This window comes from Jaculus jaculus, chromosome 12, assembly GCF_020740685.1.
Source record: "Jaculus jaculus isolate mJacJac1 chromosome 12, mJacJac1.mat.Y.cur, whole genome shotgun sequence".
Taxonomy (NCBI): Eukaryota; Metazoa; Chordata; class Mammalia; order Rodentia; family Dipodidae; genus Jaculus; species Jaculus jaculus.
The window spans coordinates 71,541,887-71,559,795 of NC_059113.1; the positions used below are offsets into that span (position 1 = coordinate 71,541,887).

The following is a 17,909-nucleotide window of genomic DNA, read 5'->3' on the forward strand; positions in this document are numbered from 1 at the left end:
CAAGGTTGACCAAAAGGAAAATAAATAAATAAATAAATAAAGAGTGGGGGAGGATAGTCATCCCCTTCTCAGCGCCTCCGCCCGCCCACGGCCTCAGGAGGCTGATGTGATTAGCATCCGGAGGAGCCAGTCCCCGGCCCAGGGACGCCGGGCGGGGCTGCCCAGGCCCGAGGCCCAATGGGCTGGGGCGAGGGAGGGCCCGAGGGTGACAGGACCCGGAGCTGGGGGAGTGGCGGCCGACTAAAGTGCGGGGAGCCTCGAGGAGTAAGCAAAGTTTCAGAGTCCTGCTCCGGGTCGCGGTGGGCCCTCCCCCCGTCTGTGTGTGCGCGCGTGTGTGCGCGCGTGTGAGTGTGCGTGTGTACGCGCAGCGGGGAAGGGGCGGGGAGAGCGCCAGAGACCAGGCGAGGCTGAAGAGGACTCGCTGGCCTCCTGCTCACCGCGGTGCCACCGTTAATCCGGGCAGGCGAGGAGCGCACGGATCTGCGCCGGGCGCAGCAGCTGGGCACCGCCACCGCCCAGCGCCCAGCGCCGGGTCCCCGCGATCGGCGGTAACCGCGAAAGAGGGATCCACCCCCGCCCCAAACAATAAGCCTCGTGGATTACAAAGTGAAACTGACACGGGACAATAAAGAGCAAAGCTCCCCAGGCAAGGGCGAGGCGCGCTCCGGTGCGCTCCTACCAGCCGCGACCGGAGGAACGGCCCCTGGCATGGTGAGGGGAGAGGACTCGGGGACCGCGCGCAGCTGCTGCCGGATCCCCGGGAGGCCGAGGAGACAGGGGGACCTGCGCTCCATTGGTGTACCAGCGATGCGTGGCCAGGCGCCCGGGAGGAGGTGAAAGATGCCGAGGAGCGCGGGCAGTCTCCAGGGCGGGACCTGGGGCTCTGAGCCTCAGCAGGCGCAGCGGTCGCGGCGGCTGGCCAGGAGGGGCCGGAGCTGAGCGCTGGAGGAGCCGCGTTTGGGAACTCGGTGTCCCGGCAGCCTGCGCGCAAGCTGCCGACCTCCCAGGGCGCAGGATCCCTGACTGGAGGCGCTTGATACGGTTCTCTGGGAGAGGGACGCGAGAAAGTTGGCACCATTGGATCGGTTATCCGGGCGCCCCCAGCAGCTTCCCCTCTGGCGCAGTAGGCCTGCCAGCGCTGGCCCTTTCCTCCAGAGCTTCTCCCGCTGTAGGTAAGTTCTAAAGTTTCTGGAGAGATGCCTCTGCAGTGACTCCTTGTACACCCCGAATCCAGGCTGCCTGTCCCAGCTCACATTCACCGGGCGGACACGCTTAGACTGTGGGTTCAAGTTAAAGTGACCAAGGACGTGCGAGAGGTCTGGGAACTTTCTCTGGAGTGTCCGGGATGCCCAGGCAACTTTCGCTAAAGCCTGCCTCCTCCAGCGTTTCGCGTTCCACCCGCCACCTGGAGCCTTGGTTCTTATTCCTGCTGACTCTTTCAAATAGAAGTGGCAGGCCTAGTTGAATTCTTATTGGCTCTTCTTAACCCCTGTCTAGATCATTCCGTTTCCCTTGTCTTCCTTCTCTTCCTTACGTCCTTCAGGGAAGCCAGGACCATGAACTTGGCGGCTGACCCGGCTGTCCGCTGCCAGTGGCTCCCCTTGCCTGCTTCACCCGTGTGTCAGCTGTTGCGCGTTTGTGGACTGCTACTGCTGCTTCCGGGGCCCTCCAGGGTGCACGGGGCCGACCAGCGCCAGGTATTCCAGGTGCTGGAGGAACAGCCCCCAGGAACTTTGGTGGGCACCATCCCCACGCGCCCAGGCTTCACCTACCGCCTCAGCGAAAGCCACGCCCTGTTCGCCATAAACAGTAGCACTGGAGCTCTGTACACCACCGCCACCATCGACCGCGAGAGCCTGCCCAGCGATGTGGTCAACCTGGTGGTCCTTTCCAGTGCTCCCACTTACCCCACCGAAGTGCGAGTGCTGGTGCGAGACCTTAACGACAACGCCCCGGTGTTCCCGGACCCCTCCATTGTGGTCACCTTCAAGGAGGACAGTAGCAGCGGCCGTCAGGTCATCTTGGACACCGCCACAGATTCGGACATCGGTTCCAATGGAGTGGACCATCGCTCCTACCGCATCATCCGGGGAAACGAGGAGGGCCGCTTCCGTCTGGACGTCACCTTGAACCCCAGCGGCGAGGGCGCATTCCTGCACCTGGTTTCCAAAGGCGGCCTGGACCGCGAGGTCACATCACAGTACCAGCTTTTGGTGGAAGTGGAGGACAAGGGCGAGCCGAAGCGGCGGGGCTACCTTCAGGTAAACGTGACCGTGCAGGATATTAATGACAATCCCCCGGTTTTTGGCAGTTCCCACTACCAGGCGGGGGTGCCTGAGGACGCCGCTGTGGGCTCCAGCGTTCTCCAAGTGGCAGCTGCGGACGCCGACGAGGGCACCAACGCGGACATCCGCTACCGGCTTCAGGACGAGGGAACCCCCTTCCAGATGGACCCGGAGTCGGGGCTCATCACGGTGCGAGAGCCCCTGGACTTCGAGGCCCGGCGCCAGTACTCGCTGACCGTGCAGGCGATGGACCGCGGCGTGCCCTCCCTCACTGGGCGCGCCGAGGCACTCATTCAGCTGCTGGACGTGAACGACAACGACCCGGTGGTGAAGTTCCGCTACTTCCCTGCCACCTCGCGCTATGCCTCAGTGGATGAGAACGCGCAGGTGGGCACCGTGGTGGCTCTGCTCACTGTGACCGACGCCGACTCCCCCGCGGCCAACGGGAACATCTCAGTGCAGATTCTCGGGGGCAATGAACAGCGCCACTTTGAAGTCCAGAGAAGCAAAGTGCCCAATCTGAGCCTCATCAAAGTGGCCAGCGCCCTGGACCGTGAGCGCATCCCATCCTACAACCTCACCGTGTCGGTCTCGGATAACTACGGGGCGCCCCCTGCCGCCGAGGTGCAGGCGCGCTCCTCCGTGGCCAGCCTGGTCATTTTTGTCAATGACATTAACGACCATCCTCCGGTTTTTGCTCAGCAAGTGTACAGAGTGAACCTGAGCGAGGAGGCGCCTCCCGGAAGCTATGTGAGTGGGTTGTCTGCCACCGATGGCGACTCGGGCCTCAACGCTAATCTGCGTTACAGCATCGTGTCTGGCAATGGGCTGGGCTGGTTCCGCATTAGTGAACACAGTGGCTTGGTGACCACAGGGCCTGCTGGGGGCCTCGACCGTGAACTCGCTTCCCAGATTGCACTGAACATCAGTGCCCGTGACCAAGGAGTTCACCCCAAGGTTTCCTATGCCCAGCTTGTGGTAACACTCTTAGATGTGAATGATGAGAAGCCAGTATTTAGCCAGCCAGAAGGTTATGAGGTGTCTGTGGTGGAGAATGCCCCAACAGGGACTGAGCTTCTAGTGCTTGGGGCAACAGATGGGGATCTGGGTGACAACGGGACTGTGCGCTTTTCCCTACAAGAGGCTGAGGGTGAGCAGAAGTGCTTCCGTCTGGATCCTGTGTCTGGGAGGCTGAGTACCATCTCCTCCTTGGACAGAGAGGAGCAAGCCTTCTACTCCTTGGTGGTTCTAGCTACAGATCTGGGTTCCCCTCCCCAGTCATCCATGGCTCACATAAATGTAAGTCTCCTGGATTTGAACGACAACAGCCCTGTGTTCTATCCAGTCCAATATTTTGCTCACATTCAGGAGAATGAGCCTGGAGGAAGTTATGTCACCACTGTGTCTGCTACTGACCCAGATTTGGGTCCCAATGGAACTGTCAAATACAGTATATCAGCTGGAGACAGGTCTCGTTTTCAGATCAATGCTCAAAGTGGGATGATTTCTACAAGAATCTCCCTAGATAGAGAAGAGAAGACAGCCTACCAGCTGCAAATAGTGGCCACTGATGGTGGGAACTTACAGTCTTCCAACCAGGCAATAGTAACTGTCACAGTGCTGGACACTCAAGATAACCCCCCTGTATTCAGTCAGGCTGCCTACAGCTTTGTAGTGTTTGAGAACGTGGCTCTGGGATACCATGTGGGTACAGTATCTGCATCCTCCATGGACCTCAATGCCAACATCAGCTATCTCATTACTACTGGGGACCAGAAAGGTGTGTTTGCTATTGGTCCAGTCACAGGGCAGCTTACCACAGCAAGTGTGATCGACAGAGAAGAGCAATCCTTTTATAAGCTGAAGGTTGTAGCAAGTGGGGGTATGGTGACAGGAGACACTGTGGTGAACATAACAGTGAAGGACCTGAATGACAATGCCCCTCACTTCCTTCAGGCAGTAGAAAGTGTCAATGTGGTGGAGAACTGGGAAGCTGGTCACAGCATTTTCCAGGCCAAAGCTGTTGATCCTGATGAAGGTGTTAATGGTGTGGTGGTCTATAGTCTGAAGCAAAATCCCATGAACCTGTTTGCTATTAATGAGCAGAATGGTAATGTCAGTCTACTAGGACCCCTAGACGTTCACACTGGCTCCTACCAAGTAGAGATCTTGGCCTCTGATATGGGCATTCCCCAGCTTTCTTCCAGCATCATCTTAACAGTTTATGTCCATGATGTAAATGACAACCCACCAGTATTTGACCAAATTTCATATGAGGTCACTCTGTCTGAGTCAGAACCTGTGAATTCTAGATTCTTTAGGGTACAGGCTTTTGATAAAGATTCAGGAGTCAATGGGGAGATTGCTTACAAGATTGCTGAAGGAAATGTAGGGGATGCTTTTGGCATATTTCCAGATGGTCAATTGTATATAAAAAGTGAACTGGACCGTGAACTTCAAGACAGATATGTTTTACTGGTTGTTGCTTCTGACAGAGCAGTAGAACCCCTTAGTGCCACTGTGAATGTTACTGTGATTTTAGAAGACATGAATGATAACAGACCTCTTTTTAACAGTACCAATTACACATTTTATTTTGAAGAAGAGCAGAGATCTGGGTCATTTGTGGGCAAAGTGAGTGCTGTAGATAAAGACTTTGGCCCCAATGGAGAAGTAAGGTATTCTTTTGAGATGGTGCAGCCAGACTTTGAACTGCACGCTGTCACAGGGGACATTACAAGTACGCATCAGTTTGACAGGGAGTCTCTCATGAGGAGGAGAGGGACTGCAGTCTTTAGCTTTATAGTGATAGCTACAGACCAGGGGCTCCCTCAGCCTCTCAAGGACCAAGCCACTGTTCATGTTTACATGAAGGACATCAATGACAATGCCCCCAGGTTTTTAAAAGACTTTTACCAAGCCACGATCTCTGAGACAGCAGCCAACCTGACCCAGGTCTTAAGAGTGTCTGCCTCAGATGTGGATGAAGGGAACAATGGCCTCATTCATTATTCAGTTATCAAAGGAAATGAAGAAAGGCAGTTCACTATAGACAGTACCTCTGGGCAGGTAACACTTATAGGTAAGTTAGACTATGAAGCTACACCAGCCTACTCCCTTGTCATCCAAGCCATGGATTCAGGGACCATCCCCCTCAATTCAACCTGTACTTTAAATATTGATATTTTAGATGAAAATGACAACACCCCTTCTTTCCCCAAGTCAACACTTTTTGTGGATGTTTTGGAAAATATGAGAATTGGAGAACTTGTTTCCTCAGTTACTGCAACTGATTCTGACTCAGGTGACAACGCTGACTTACATTATACTGTCGCAGGGACTAATAACCATGGGACATTTAGCATCAGCCCAAACACTGGGAGTATTTTTCTTGCCAAAAAATTGGACTTTGAAACTCAGTCTCTGTACAAATTAAATATAACAGCAAAAGACAAAGGGCGACCTCCGCGGTCATCCACAATGTCAGTGGTCATTCAAGTGAGGGACTTCAATGACAATCCCCCTAGCTTTCCCCCAGGAGACATTTTCAAGTCTATTGTTGAGAACATCCCCATCGGTACATCAGTCATTTCTGTGACCGCACATGACCCGGATGCAGACATTAACGGGCAGCTATCTTACGCCATCATCCAACAGATGCCAAGAGGCAACCACTTCAGCATAGATCAAGTCCAAGGGACTATATACACTAGTGCTGAAATAGACCGAGAATTTGCTAATCTCTTTGAGTTAACTGTAAAAGCCAATGATCAGGCTGTGCCCATTGAAACCAGGAGGCACGCTTTGAAAAATGTGACCATTTTGGTGACAGATCTCAATGACAATGTCCCGATGTTTATATCACAAAATGCCCTGGCTGCAGACCCTTCAGCTGTGATTGGTTCTATATTAACGACCATTATGGCTGCAGACCCAGATGAAGGAGCTAATGGTGAGGTAGAGTATGAGATCATCAACGGGGACACAGACACCTTCATTGTGGACCGTTATAGTGGGGATCTGAGGGTGGCTTCTGCATTGGTCCCTTCACAACTCATGTACAACCTCATAGTTTCTGCCACAGACCTGGGTCCTGAACGGAGGAAATCAACCACAGAATTGACTGTCATTCTTCAAGGTCTGGATGGACCTGTTTTCACTCAGCCTAAATATATAACCATTTTGAAGGAAGGGGAGCCCATTGGTACCAACGTCATATCCATAGAAGCAGCGAGCCCCAGAGGTTCAGAAGCCCCGGTGGAATATTACATTGTTTCAGTTCGTTGTGAGGAAAAAACTGTGGGACGTCTTTTTACTATTGGACGGCATTCTGGCATCATTCAAACAGCAGCTATTCTGGACCGGGAGCAAGGAGCGTGCCTGTACCTGGTAGATGTGTACGCCTTAGAAAAATCATCTGTCTTTCCCAGAACACAGAAAGCAGAGGTAAGCCATTGTATTCCTTTATCTCTGGCTGGTGATAGGCTTTTTATAAAGGCCATTCTCTTTGTAATTACATTCTTGAATTACTTACCTTTATTTCTTATTTTGCTAATTTTATATGTTCTGTCATAATCATAAAGAATCTCAGAAGCTGTAACTTTAATCCAAGTCACTATTAGAGATTTTTTTTCACTTTTCTATCACTTCATACCCATCATGTGTGCAACATAAAAAAAAAAAAGCATCTGTAGCCATTTTCAGAAGTAACTAAACTTCATTTATCTGAGCTGAGCCTCTGAGCTCACATAAACATCTTTCATTGTTGGCTAGAAGATGGATGCTTCCAGAATTAAGAAATTCTTGTTCCAAAATACAAGGCTCTGTTAAAAACCTGTGTGAGTACATAGACTTTGGAGTGAGTGATGATGGTGTGGTGACAATTTATATCAGGACATGATATCAGCTTTCATGTCCTTAGCAAGCATGACACATTCTTTCACAGAGTGAGTAACTTCCGTGTGATAAGCCAAGTACTGGGGGATTCTTGATGCTGTTGGCTATCATATTTTAAGTACTGTCTTCTGAAATAATTGTTTTTCCTTTAAAATTGATGAATGTCACATGCCATGAATGGGTCTGAGGTTCCATGCTGGCCTTTGAGACTAAACTGCTGTTTAATGCTACCATGTAGGGTGCATGTTGTCACACCTGCAGGTGGGTAAGAAAGACAAGTTCCATGGTATAAGCTAATCCCAAACTTGGCCTCTGTGCTATAATTATGGTTTAGTACTTTGACTTGTCATCTTATCATTGACTGGCTTTACTCAGTTGAATGGGTTCCAGTGTTGCTTCGATAATCAACAGAAACTGACACAGATATATTCTACAAATCTCTGGGTGAATATTTCCTAAGTTCTCTCCCTTCTTACTCCCCTCAGAGATATTCTAGTGCTTGTCATTTGGCCAAAAACTCAAAATGTCAAATGTGGTTTGCAATAGTTGGCAGTGATACAAACACAACATGCTAGTGGAATTGAGGCTCGTGCGTTTGTTTTCCTGCTTTCTTCTCTCTTGGGGGAGGTAAGGAATGACCTTCATTTTAAATGCATATTTATCTATGATTACTATATTTTGAAATTCTCTGTGACTATTTATTCATGATTGCTAGCTATAGTCTATACTAATGGATTAGAGGAAATTAGAAGTAATTAGACATATCATTAATTATAGAGATGTAATTATAAAAGGGCTTCAGGTTTTTTCTTTCATACTTAGCCTTGAGAGGCCTTCCAGACAAACCGTCCTCTTTAACCTATTTATATGCTTAAGTATCTTAGCATTGTAGCTCAGGTCATAATTTGTCATGATTTATATGTAACTTTAATCTCAATTATGCTCATCCTTCTCCTAAACCCAACCACTGCCTCACAGTTTTCTATCTGTAATTATTTCTGAGATGAGGAACTTTGATTAGTTTGGAAACCAAAATATTTATGGGAAGCAAGGAATTAAGTCATTCCAGATATTGGATGAATTTTTAAAACAAATTATGTTACTGTTTAGTTCAGTGAACTACTTTTTATTAAGACTATAGGGCATTAGAAGAAATATTCATTATCATTAGAAAATTTATTATGCTTTGTTATTCATTCATTTGACAAGCTTAGCATAAATATATTAAATAGTGATGTCTCTGTGATGGGCATGTGGACTATAAATAGTGATTGTAAATAATATTGTCAATAATGAGGGAGGGTGTGCCCATTACATTTATAACCTCAAGTAACATCTGTGTGAAAAATAACTATTGTGATCTTCTGGGCCTTCTGTACCTAAACATACAAGAATTCAGATGAATGATTTTCATAATTACATATGAGGGAATGCATGTGTGTGTGTGCATGCGTGTGTGTATGCATGTGAATGTGTTTCCTCTGTGAACTAAAATGCTGAAACTGCAAACCAAGTTGGAATTCCCAAGCTCCACCCACTCCTGAAAGTAAAAACAAATGTTTTGTTCTCCAAAGAGTGTTGGAAGCAGTAGTTAGGAGATAAAATTTCATGTTGTAATTGGTTATATGTTTCCAGTGTATACAACAAAGTACTTTCATCTTTCTGCTTAATTAATATAACCCAAACAAAAAAAGGTTATGGAGGCATATAGTCAAAGGTGATTTTTAAATTGTGTGTTTCCAAGTGATCACTTTTAATGCCTTTGAAAAATTTATTTTTCTCTCTGTATAGGTGTGGGTTGTCTCCCTGAACAGGAGTGTGGGTTGTCTCTCTGAACAGGAGTGTGGGTTGTCTTAATGCACAGGAGTGTGGGTTGTCTCCCTGAACAGGAGTGTGGGTTGTCTTAATGCACAGGAGTGTGGGTTGTCGCCCTGAACAGGAGTGTGGGTTGTCTCCATGCACAGGAGTGTGGATTGTCTCCATGCACAGGAGTGTGGGTTGTCTTAATGCACAGGAGTGTGGGTTGTCTCCCTGAACAGGAGTGTGGGTTGTCTTAATGCACAGGAGTGTGGGTTGTCGCCCTGAACAGGAGTGTGGGTTGTCTCCATGCACAGGAGTGTGGATTGTCTCCATGCACAGGAGTGTGGGTTGTCTCTCTGAACAGGAGTGTAGGTTGTCTTAATGCACAGGAGTGTGGGTTGTCTCCGTGAACAGGAGTGTGGGTTGTATCCATGCACAGGAGTGTGGGTTGTCTCTCTGAACAGGAGTGTGGGTTGTCTTAATGCACAGGAGTGTGGGTTGTCTCCCTGAACAGGAGTGTGGGTTGTCTTAATGTACAGGAGTGTGGGTTGTCTCCCTGAACAGGAGTGTGGGTTGTCTCCGTGAACAGGAGTGTGGGTTGTCTCCATGCACAGGAGTGTGGGTTGTCTCTCTGAACAGGAGTGTGGGTTGTCTCCATGCACAGGAGTGTGGATTGTCTCCATGCACAGGAGTGTGTGTTGTCTCTCTGAACAGGAGTGTGGGTTGTCTTAATGCACAGGAGTTGGGTTGTCTTAATGCACAGGAGTGTGGGTTGTCTCCCTGAACAGGAGTGTGGGTTGTCTTAATGCACAGGAGTGTGGGTTGTCGCCCTGAACAGGAGTGTGGGTTGTCTCCATGCACAGGAGTGTGGATTGTCTCCATGCACAGGAGTTGGGTTGTCTTAATGCACAGGAGTGTGGGTTGTCTCCGTGAACAGGAGTGTGGGTTGTCTCCATGCACAGGAGTGTGGGTTGTCTCTCTGAACAGGAGTGTGGGTTGTCTTAATGCACAGGAGTGTGGGTTGTCTCCATGAACAGGAGTGTGGGTTGTCTCCATGCACAGAAGTGTGGGTTGTCTGCAGGCACAGGATCCTTGGGTATCTACATGCACAGGACTGTGGATTGCTTACTTAGATCTTAGGCAGGACTCCTGGCTCATCACATTCTCTGTGTCAACTGAGGTCACTAGGTACATGCTGAATGACTCAACGTTTTTTTTTTTTTTTTCTCTTTCTAGTGCTGGTATTTGGGGCAGGGCAGAAAGATTGGATATTGCATGTTTGGTTTCTCTACCTGTCAGAGCTGGTGTCATCAGGAATGTCTTTAAAGTATGACCTTTAGCTTTCTGATACTGGATTTGTCAGTCTTTTACTTTGTCTCTCTCTCTTTTTTTTTTCCTCAGGAGAGTGCACACAGTCTTCATGATGCTGCATGCCAATGAACATTTTATTATTTAATATGTATTATTAAGAACATGGAACTGTGAATCTTGGTTGGACCCCATTATAAGGGCCTTTGTGATTTCAGAGCCTCCTATGTTTGTTGTCTGTTGAATAGCTGACATTCCCAACATATCTGTCGAGTAAGGTGGTAGAGTAGCTAAGATCAGAGCATACTCCACAACTGAGTAATAAATCAACAAAGAAGACTTTGGGCAAGTGGATGGAGTTACTAAATGTGACTCTGCCCATTGATTGCACTAAGGTTAGAATACAGTAATTACCTCACCTGTACCAATGAAATAGGTTTGTCAGAATGTTGGGCTTGTTATGGGGACTGATGTGTTCCCAGCTAGGTGTTAGCACATTGCTGCATTACTTCCCCCACGCCTGTGTGCTCTTTAGAAGCATTCCAAGACCTTTAATCAGGTGTGCCTTAGTGCCTTAAAGTTACCAGTTTTATCAATGGAAAAGGAAAATTTGAGAGACCAGTTAGCATTACATTAACCATAACATTTTTATTTTATTTAGACTTTACTTGTTCAAATTAAAAACTGAAAATATCAATTCTATATTACATTTAAAGATCTGTTTGGTCTGTGGCATCTAGAGCACAGCTAAGTTCTCCAATCTTTTTCCTTTTCATTCTATAGCAATGTGGTGGCTTTTAAAAAACCAAAGTGTCACTAAAGAGTTCATACTCAAAGAGGTATATTGAATTGAATATTGTAAAAGCACTTTTGATTTGGTATCCTCCTCATCTATGCACATACGAATGCCAATGCACATGTGCATGTACACACACACACACACACACATACACACACACACACACACACACACAAGGTACATTGTTGTGAGGCTTGCTGGCAACCTGTGATAGGAAGCTCAGCAGATTTTTTTCATACTCTCATGAAAATTCACAGATTTATCTTGCATTCAAAATGAGTCTTTTGCATATTCATGATTTAGGAATATCAACCACTTACAATTTGGAAAATATTGGTATAAACAATAAATACCTTATCACATAGGTAAATGTGTGAATGGGAGCATGCTCATGTATGTGTGTAGGCATACAAGTATGTGTGCATATGAAGGCCACAGGTCAATGTTGGGTGTCTTACTCAGACATTTCAGACATGGTCTCACAGTGAACCTAGAACTTAGATAGCTTAGCTGAGATAGTTACTGTGTTCAAACCTTAATTCCACTAGATTAGTTAGCCATCAAAACTGTAGCATCATCCTGTCTCATCCTCCTGTCTCTACCTTCCAACAGTTGGTATTACAGTCATGTATGAGCCAGCCCACATCTGTATGGATGCTGGGTTTCTGCCCTCAGGCCCTCATGCTTGTGACTAATAAGCTTACCCAATGATCCATCTTCCTAGCCCCACACTTAGTTACTTATGTGGTGACAGTTCATAGTATCTACTCGACTTACAGCTTTTCACAAATACATCACTGTTAAATATTGCCACCTTGCTATATATTGTTTTCTGAAATTTATTTATTATTTACAGTAATGTATTTTTAATTTTATTTATTTGAGAGGAATAAAAAAAGAGGCCAATAGAGAGGAAAAGAAAGGGAGAGTGGGAAGGAAAGAATGAGTATGCCAGGACTTCCAGCCACTGCAAATGAACCTCAGGCACATGTGCCAATTTGTGCATATGGCTTACATGGGTCCTGGGCAGTTGTACCTGGTCTTTTGAGTTTGCAGGCAGGTGCCTTAACTGCTAAGCCATCTCTCTAGCCCTGCCATGTATTTTTGACCAGCACATGATCATCTTCACTTGAAGTATTCCAGACTTCAATAACCCCAGTGTACTCTACTTCTATAGGATCAATTATATTATATTGCACATATGAGTGAGTAATACACATATTATATGGTTTGTCTTTAGCTTAATTCACTTAGCATTACACCCTCCCTTTTTCTTCTGTGGTGCCATAAATAGCAGGCTTTCATCATTTTATGGCCACAAAGTGTTCCATTGCATGTATATGTAGTGTATATTCTTCATCCACTGAGGACACAAGTTGACTTTATGTTCTGATTCTTGTGAACAGCATTGCAATAAACATGAGAATGTAGGCACATTTCCAATGCCTTTCAGAAATACACACACACACACACACACACACACACACACACACACACACACACACGACCAGTGATGTCATTGCTACATGCTAAGGCAGTTCTAACCATAACTTTTAAAAACTCCCATCCTTTCCTCTAGTGGATCCACTATTTCTCTTCTTTACATTCTCACTGCTATGGTTTTAGATTTTATGCATCCCCCAAAGGCCTGTGTGTTAGGGCTTGCTCTTCATGGAGGAAGTGCTGATATGTGGTAGAACCTTGAAGAGGTATGATTTAGTAGGAGGTGTTTAAGATGTTTAGATCATGTTTTGGAGGAAGATCGCAGACCCAGAATTTCTTCAATTTTTTTCTTTGTTCCCTGGATCCTGATGCAACTGTCTTTTTCTGCCATGCATTCCAATTCATTGTCTTGCTATAGTATGAGCAAGTGTGCCAACTGTTGATAATGGGAGACTCCAAAATTATAAGCCACAGTAGCCACTCATCCTTATAACATGGCTGCTTATGGGAAGCTGACTACCATACTTACTACTGTTCTTGAGGGATCTTTTGCCTCCAAAGCTTACCACACTTGTCCACTCATTTAGACAGTGATACTCTAACTGGAATGGGTTATAGCTTTATTTTATGGATGGCATGAGATCTTGTCTCAAAAACAAACATTAATCAAATAAACAAAAAACCACTGGTAGCAGGAACTGATAGTGCATGCCTATAATTCCAGCGTTCATGAGACTGAGGCAGGGAGAGCTCCATGAATCAAGAACTTCCTGGGCTATATAGTGAATCTCAAAAGAAAGCTAAAATCCAAGACACCAAACCCAACTAAGTTTTTTTTTTTTTTTTTCCCTGTGTCTACATTTAAAAATTTATTGGATGGGCTGGAGAGATGGCTTAGCGGTTAAGCGCTTGCCTGTGAAGCCTAAGGACCCCAGTTCGAGGCTCGGTTCCCCAGGTGCCACGTTAGCCAGATGCACAAGGGGGCGCACGTGTCTGGAGTTGGTTTGCAGAGGCTGGAAGCCCTGGCGCGCCCATTCTCTCTCTCTCCCTCTATCTGTCTTTCTCTCTGTGTCTGTCACTCTCAAATAAATAAATAAAAAAAAATATTTAAAAATTTATTGGAGAGTGAAGTTTCAAAGGGGAAAGTGGGGGAAAGGAGAGAGATACCATGGAATATTGTTTACAATTATGGAAGTTGTCAATAAAAAATAATAAAAAGAAAAACTGTTGAATAAGACACTGAGTTAAAGGTCTTCCTAAGTCCTTAAGACACAAATGTGTCACAACTAGAACTATTGTGGCCAATAATGTTGACTTTGCAAGTTTAAAATATATCTTCAGTATCCTTGATTAGTTCTTTCTGTTTGGTGATAGATTTTTCTAGGTATAATTCATTTTTATAGGAATTTACTTTTTGCATTCTTTCTCCTTTATGAAAACTTCAATCATTTTAATTCTTTATGTTTCTGTTATTTTGACACAACTGTGCTGAGGTAAATATTTTTTGGGAACTGCTTGCATGTTTCAACTTTTGTGGAGTCAGGTTTTTGTTGTTGTTGTTGTTTGTTATCTGCCTGAGCACTTTATCATCATTAGAATGGAAAATTGCCTCTAGGCCTTGTTAGTAGAGAAGGGTTGCTTAGAGCCCAAGGACTGAAACCAGCAGCTCTGTTGTGGTCCTCTCTTCCCTGTCAGTCAGGCTGAGCTCAGCTCCTAACAAGACTCCAGTAGGAGGTATTAGAAGTAATAACTGGGAAATGACGGGATAGGAGGAATGTAAACATCCTTTAAAACATCCCAAATATAGACTATGGTGAATATTTCTGACTTCTTAGTTTTACGTAATGGGCATAGTCAATTTCAAAGTATGCTAAAAGAAGGAGCATGCAATATAGAAACGGAAGAAATGTGAGAATTTAAAAATCTTATTAGGTGGATATTCATTATTATATACATATATATGTAATTATATATTAATAAAATATATGCATGCCATTATATGTTAACATATATGCACCAATTGTACAAAGACTTGACTTTTTAAAGGCAGAATGGACAATAAGGTCAAGTAAAGGAAACAATCTAATTGGCAGATAAATATCTGTGGTTATGAAGAACATATTTAAGAAACAGTCAGTGAGTAAATAACAAATAATATCACTTTAAGGAAATGCCACTGAAAAACATGGTTCATAGTAGTATGACTCTAGAGTGTAAGAATTTATTTCCAACTGAGGAGTGAAAAGTGGTACTTTAAGAATGATTAATTTCTCTACTCTACAAGCATCTACCTTTATATTATAAAAAATTCTCATAGCTGTGTGTATTTCTGATTCCAGCACTTGGTTGGGAGGCAGAGGTTGGAGGATCACCATGAATTTGAGGCCACCCTGAAACTACACAGTGAATTCCAGGTCAGACTGGGCTAGAGTGAAACCCTACCTCGAAAAACCAACAACAAAAAAAAGTCTTCATAGTTATGTGTATTTCCACATTGGTGATGGAGGAAATTGGGGGTCAAATGTTACTTGGGTGATGATCCAGTGATCTATCACTTCAGGTGTCCTCAGTGCATTGACCTCTGCTGATCTGTTCTTCATTTTGACTTACTAAACCCAACATGGGGATATGCTTCCACTCTTCCAGTTACTGCTTCAATTTTGTCTTCCCTTTGCAGCACCACTGTTTTGAACAAGTTTTCTGTACTCACCCCTTTTGTTCTTACCATTTCCTAATTTATTTCTACCACACTTGGCTTCTGCACCTGTAAACAAAATTGTCTTAAGAAAGCCTGCATGACTGACACACTGTTTGAGCCCAGTTTCACAATGTTTCACTAGCATCTCTCCATCATCCTATCTTAAACCCTAAATGTTGGAACATTGTTAGAATCAGTTCTTGAAATTTTTCTCCTTTTAATCTACTGTTTCCCCCAATGATCTCAATCAAATCTCATCTCATTATGTTCATTAACACATGTCTACTGGTGACTCCAAAATACAGTCCCATATAGCTTTCCTAACTCTACATTCAGTTACCAAATTCTTATTCATTGCTTGATTCATAATAAATATTTATATGCATGCATGTATGCATGGGCATATATGTGTGCTAAGAAACATGCCTGTGCACATGTGTGTGGAGGTCAAGGACAACCTGGATTGTCATATCTCAGGAATGATGATCACCATTTTTTTTTGAGACAGAATGTTATTGGCTTAGGGCTCACCAACTAGGCTAGACTGTTTTCCCTGTGAGCCCCAGGGATTCTCTTGTCTCTACCTCCCCAGTCCTGGGATTACAAATGTGCACCACCACACCAGGTATTTTTATGTGGGTCCTGGGATTTGATCTGAGGTCTTCGTGCTTGCAGGCTAACCACTTTATCAACTGACTTTTCTACCAGCTCCTTAATAAATTATTATGTCGGGCTGGAGAGATGGCTTAGCGGTTAAGTGCTTGCCTGTGAAGCCCAAGGACCCCGGTTCGAGGCTCGGTTCCCCAGGTCCCACGTTAGCCAGATGCACAAGGGGGGGCACGCATCTGGAGTTCGTTTGCAGAGGCTGGAAGCCCTGGCGCGCCCATTCTCTCTCCTCCTCTATCTGTCTTTCTCTCTGTCTGTCGCTCTCAAATAAATAAATAAATAAAATTTAAAAAAAAATTCTTTAAAAAAATAAATAAATTATTATGTCAACTTTTTCAAGTCTGAATTCTCAATATCCTGTTCAGCAGAAACCTAGTCTTTCTGCAGCCATCTCTTGCTTGGTGGGTTACAATTCCAACCTTCTGAGTGTTAAGTTCAAATATCCTGGAATCATCACTGATTCTACTGTCTCATCCCATGTACAGTCTCACTGAATCTTGTATCACTTTTAAATATTTGAAGAATCTGACCATCTCTTATTGTGTCCACCTCTCATATTTGGTCTGAGACCACATCATCCCTGCCCCACAGACATTTTGCTGCTCTCTGACAACTTCTGGTCCTCTCCTCCCTTGCTTCCTCCACCTGACTGACACTGGCCTACTGATAACTCTCAGGAGTTGCAAGATAGATATCTCCTTCAGGGCTTCTGTTCTTGGCCCTTCACTCTCCTAGAGCCTTCTTTCCTTCAAACATTAGTTTGGACAACTTCCTTCTGTGTTTCTAGTATTTGCTTCAGTTTCCTGCTGCCAATGAGGCTTAACTTCCTTCCGTACTGTACTACTGTACTCAGCTCATCATTAGGCTTGGTCTAATGTTCCGGTTCCCATTCCATGTTACCCTTCTGTGAGGCATACCATTCTCTTCCCCAGCTCCTAACAATCTTTCACATGCTAAATGCTGGGACCCCTTCTAGGATGAGTTCTTGAAACTCTTTGCTTTTTTATGTCTTCTATTCTACTGAGGGACTTAACAATTTCATTACTTTAAATTAAACACTCAGTATGTATTAGAAAAGTGAGTGTAAGGGACATAATTGACTGGTCTGTCATGTTGGTTGCATTCTGTTTTTGCCCACTGAAATGAATTTCTTTTAGGGCCAGTATGGCTATGTTTATCTGCTATATTCACTAATCTTGTCTAAAAAGCCTAGAATATTACTTTGAACACAGATTTTCTGAAGACTGACTGACTGATTGACCTTCCTTTTCTGCTCCTGTACTTCGCCTTCCTGATTAGTGTAGGAGCCAGGGTGAGAAGAATCCTTAGATCCTTTCATTTGTTTACAATTCTCTCCTGCATATACCATTAGCCAAAAAATGTCCAATCTGTACCCAAAACTATAGCTATCTCCTCTAGTTCATGACTTTCTGACCTCTTTTCTCCTCAGCTGGCTCAGCAGAACCAGCCATGGACTTCCCGAGTCCAGGTCTGTGCTGCTCTGCTCTCAGCCAGCAGTACTGCCTGCCTCACCCCCTCACTTCTGCCCTCAGCTGTTTTGCAAAGCCTCTCTCCCTCCAGCCTCCTCTTTTCTCTTCCCACCTCCTCAGGCCTTTTCATTTGACATGCCATGACATATTTTGCTTCTTTTACCAGAAGAGGAGACTGACTTCTCTGGGCTGTGTGGAGCATGGAATCCAGGTAGGCAAGTACTGAGCTAGAGCTTCCACCTCATGTTGTGTCTTTACTTGGTTTATGGTGGGTCTTCTCTCTCCCGTACCTGTTCAGTGACTGGACAGGTGTTTGTGTTTCTGCTATGTGTGCAGGAGCTCAGGAAATCTATGATAGACCAACGGATTATTACTGATGGTGCTGAAAATATTTTGTTTCAGCACAGGAGTTCAGTTGCTCTGCATGCATAAAGAGAATAGGCATTTTTCATCTCCCAGATGAACCCATTAGAGCTTCTGAAATTAGTGAAGCTAACTAATTGGCAGGGACTGCTTGCTGAATA

At 45.2% G+C, this 17,909-nt stretch overlaps 1 protein-coding gene across 1 annotated transcript in view; it reads left to right on the top strand.

The window, feature by feature from the left end:
- The first annotated feature begins 260 nt into the window (after window positions 1-260).
- Fat4 (FAT atypical cadherin 4) overlaps window positions 261-17,909 on the top strand; it is a 184,065-nt gene continuing 166,416 nt past the window's right edge. The window contains exons 1-2 of the mRNA XM_045131880.1: window positions 261-1,172; window positions 1,544-6,731. Coding sequence (XP_044987815.1) covers window positions 1,557-6,731 — 5,175 coding nt within the window. The 5' untranslated portion in view covers window positions 261-1,172; window positions 1,544-1,556. The remainder of the gene's footprint in view (window positions 1,173-1,543; window positions 6,732-17,909) is intronic.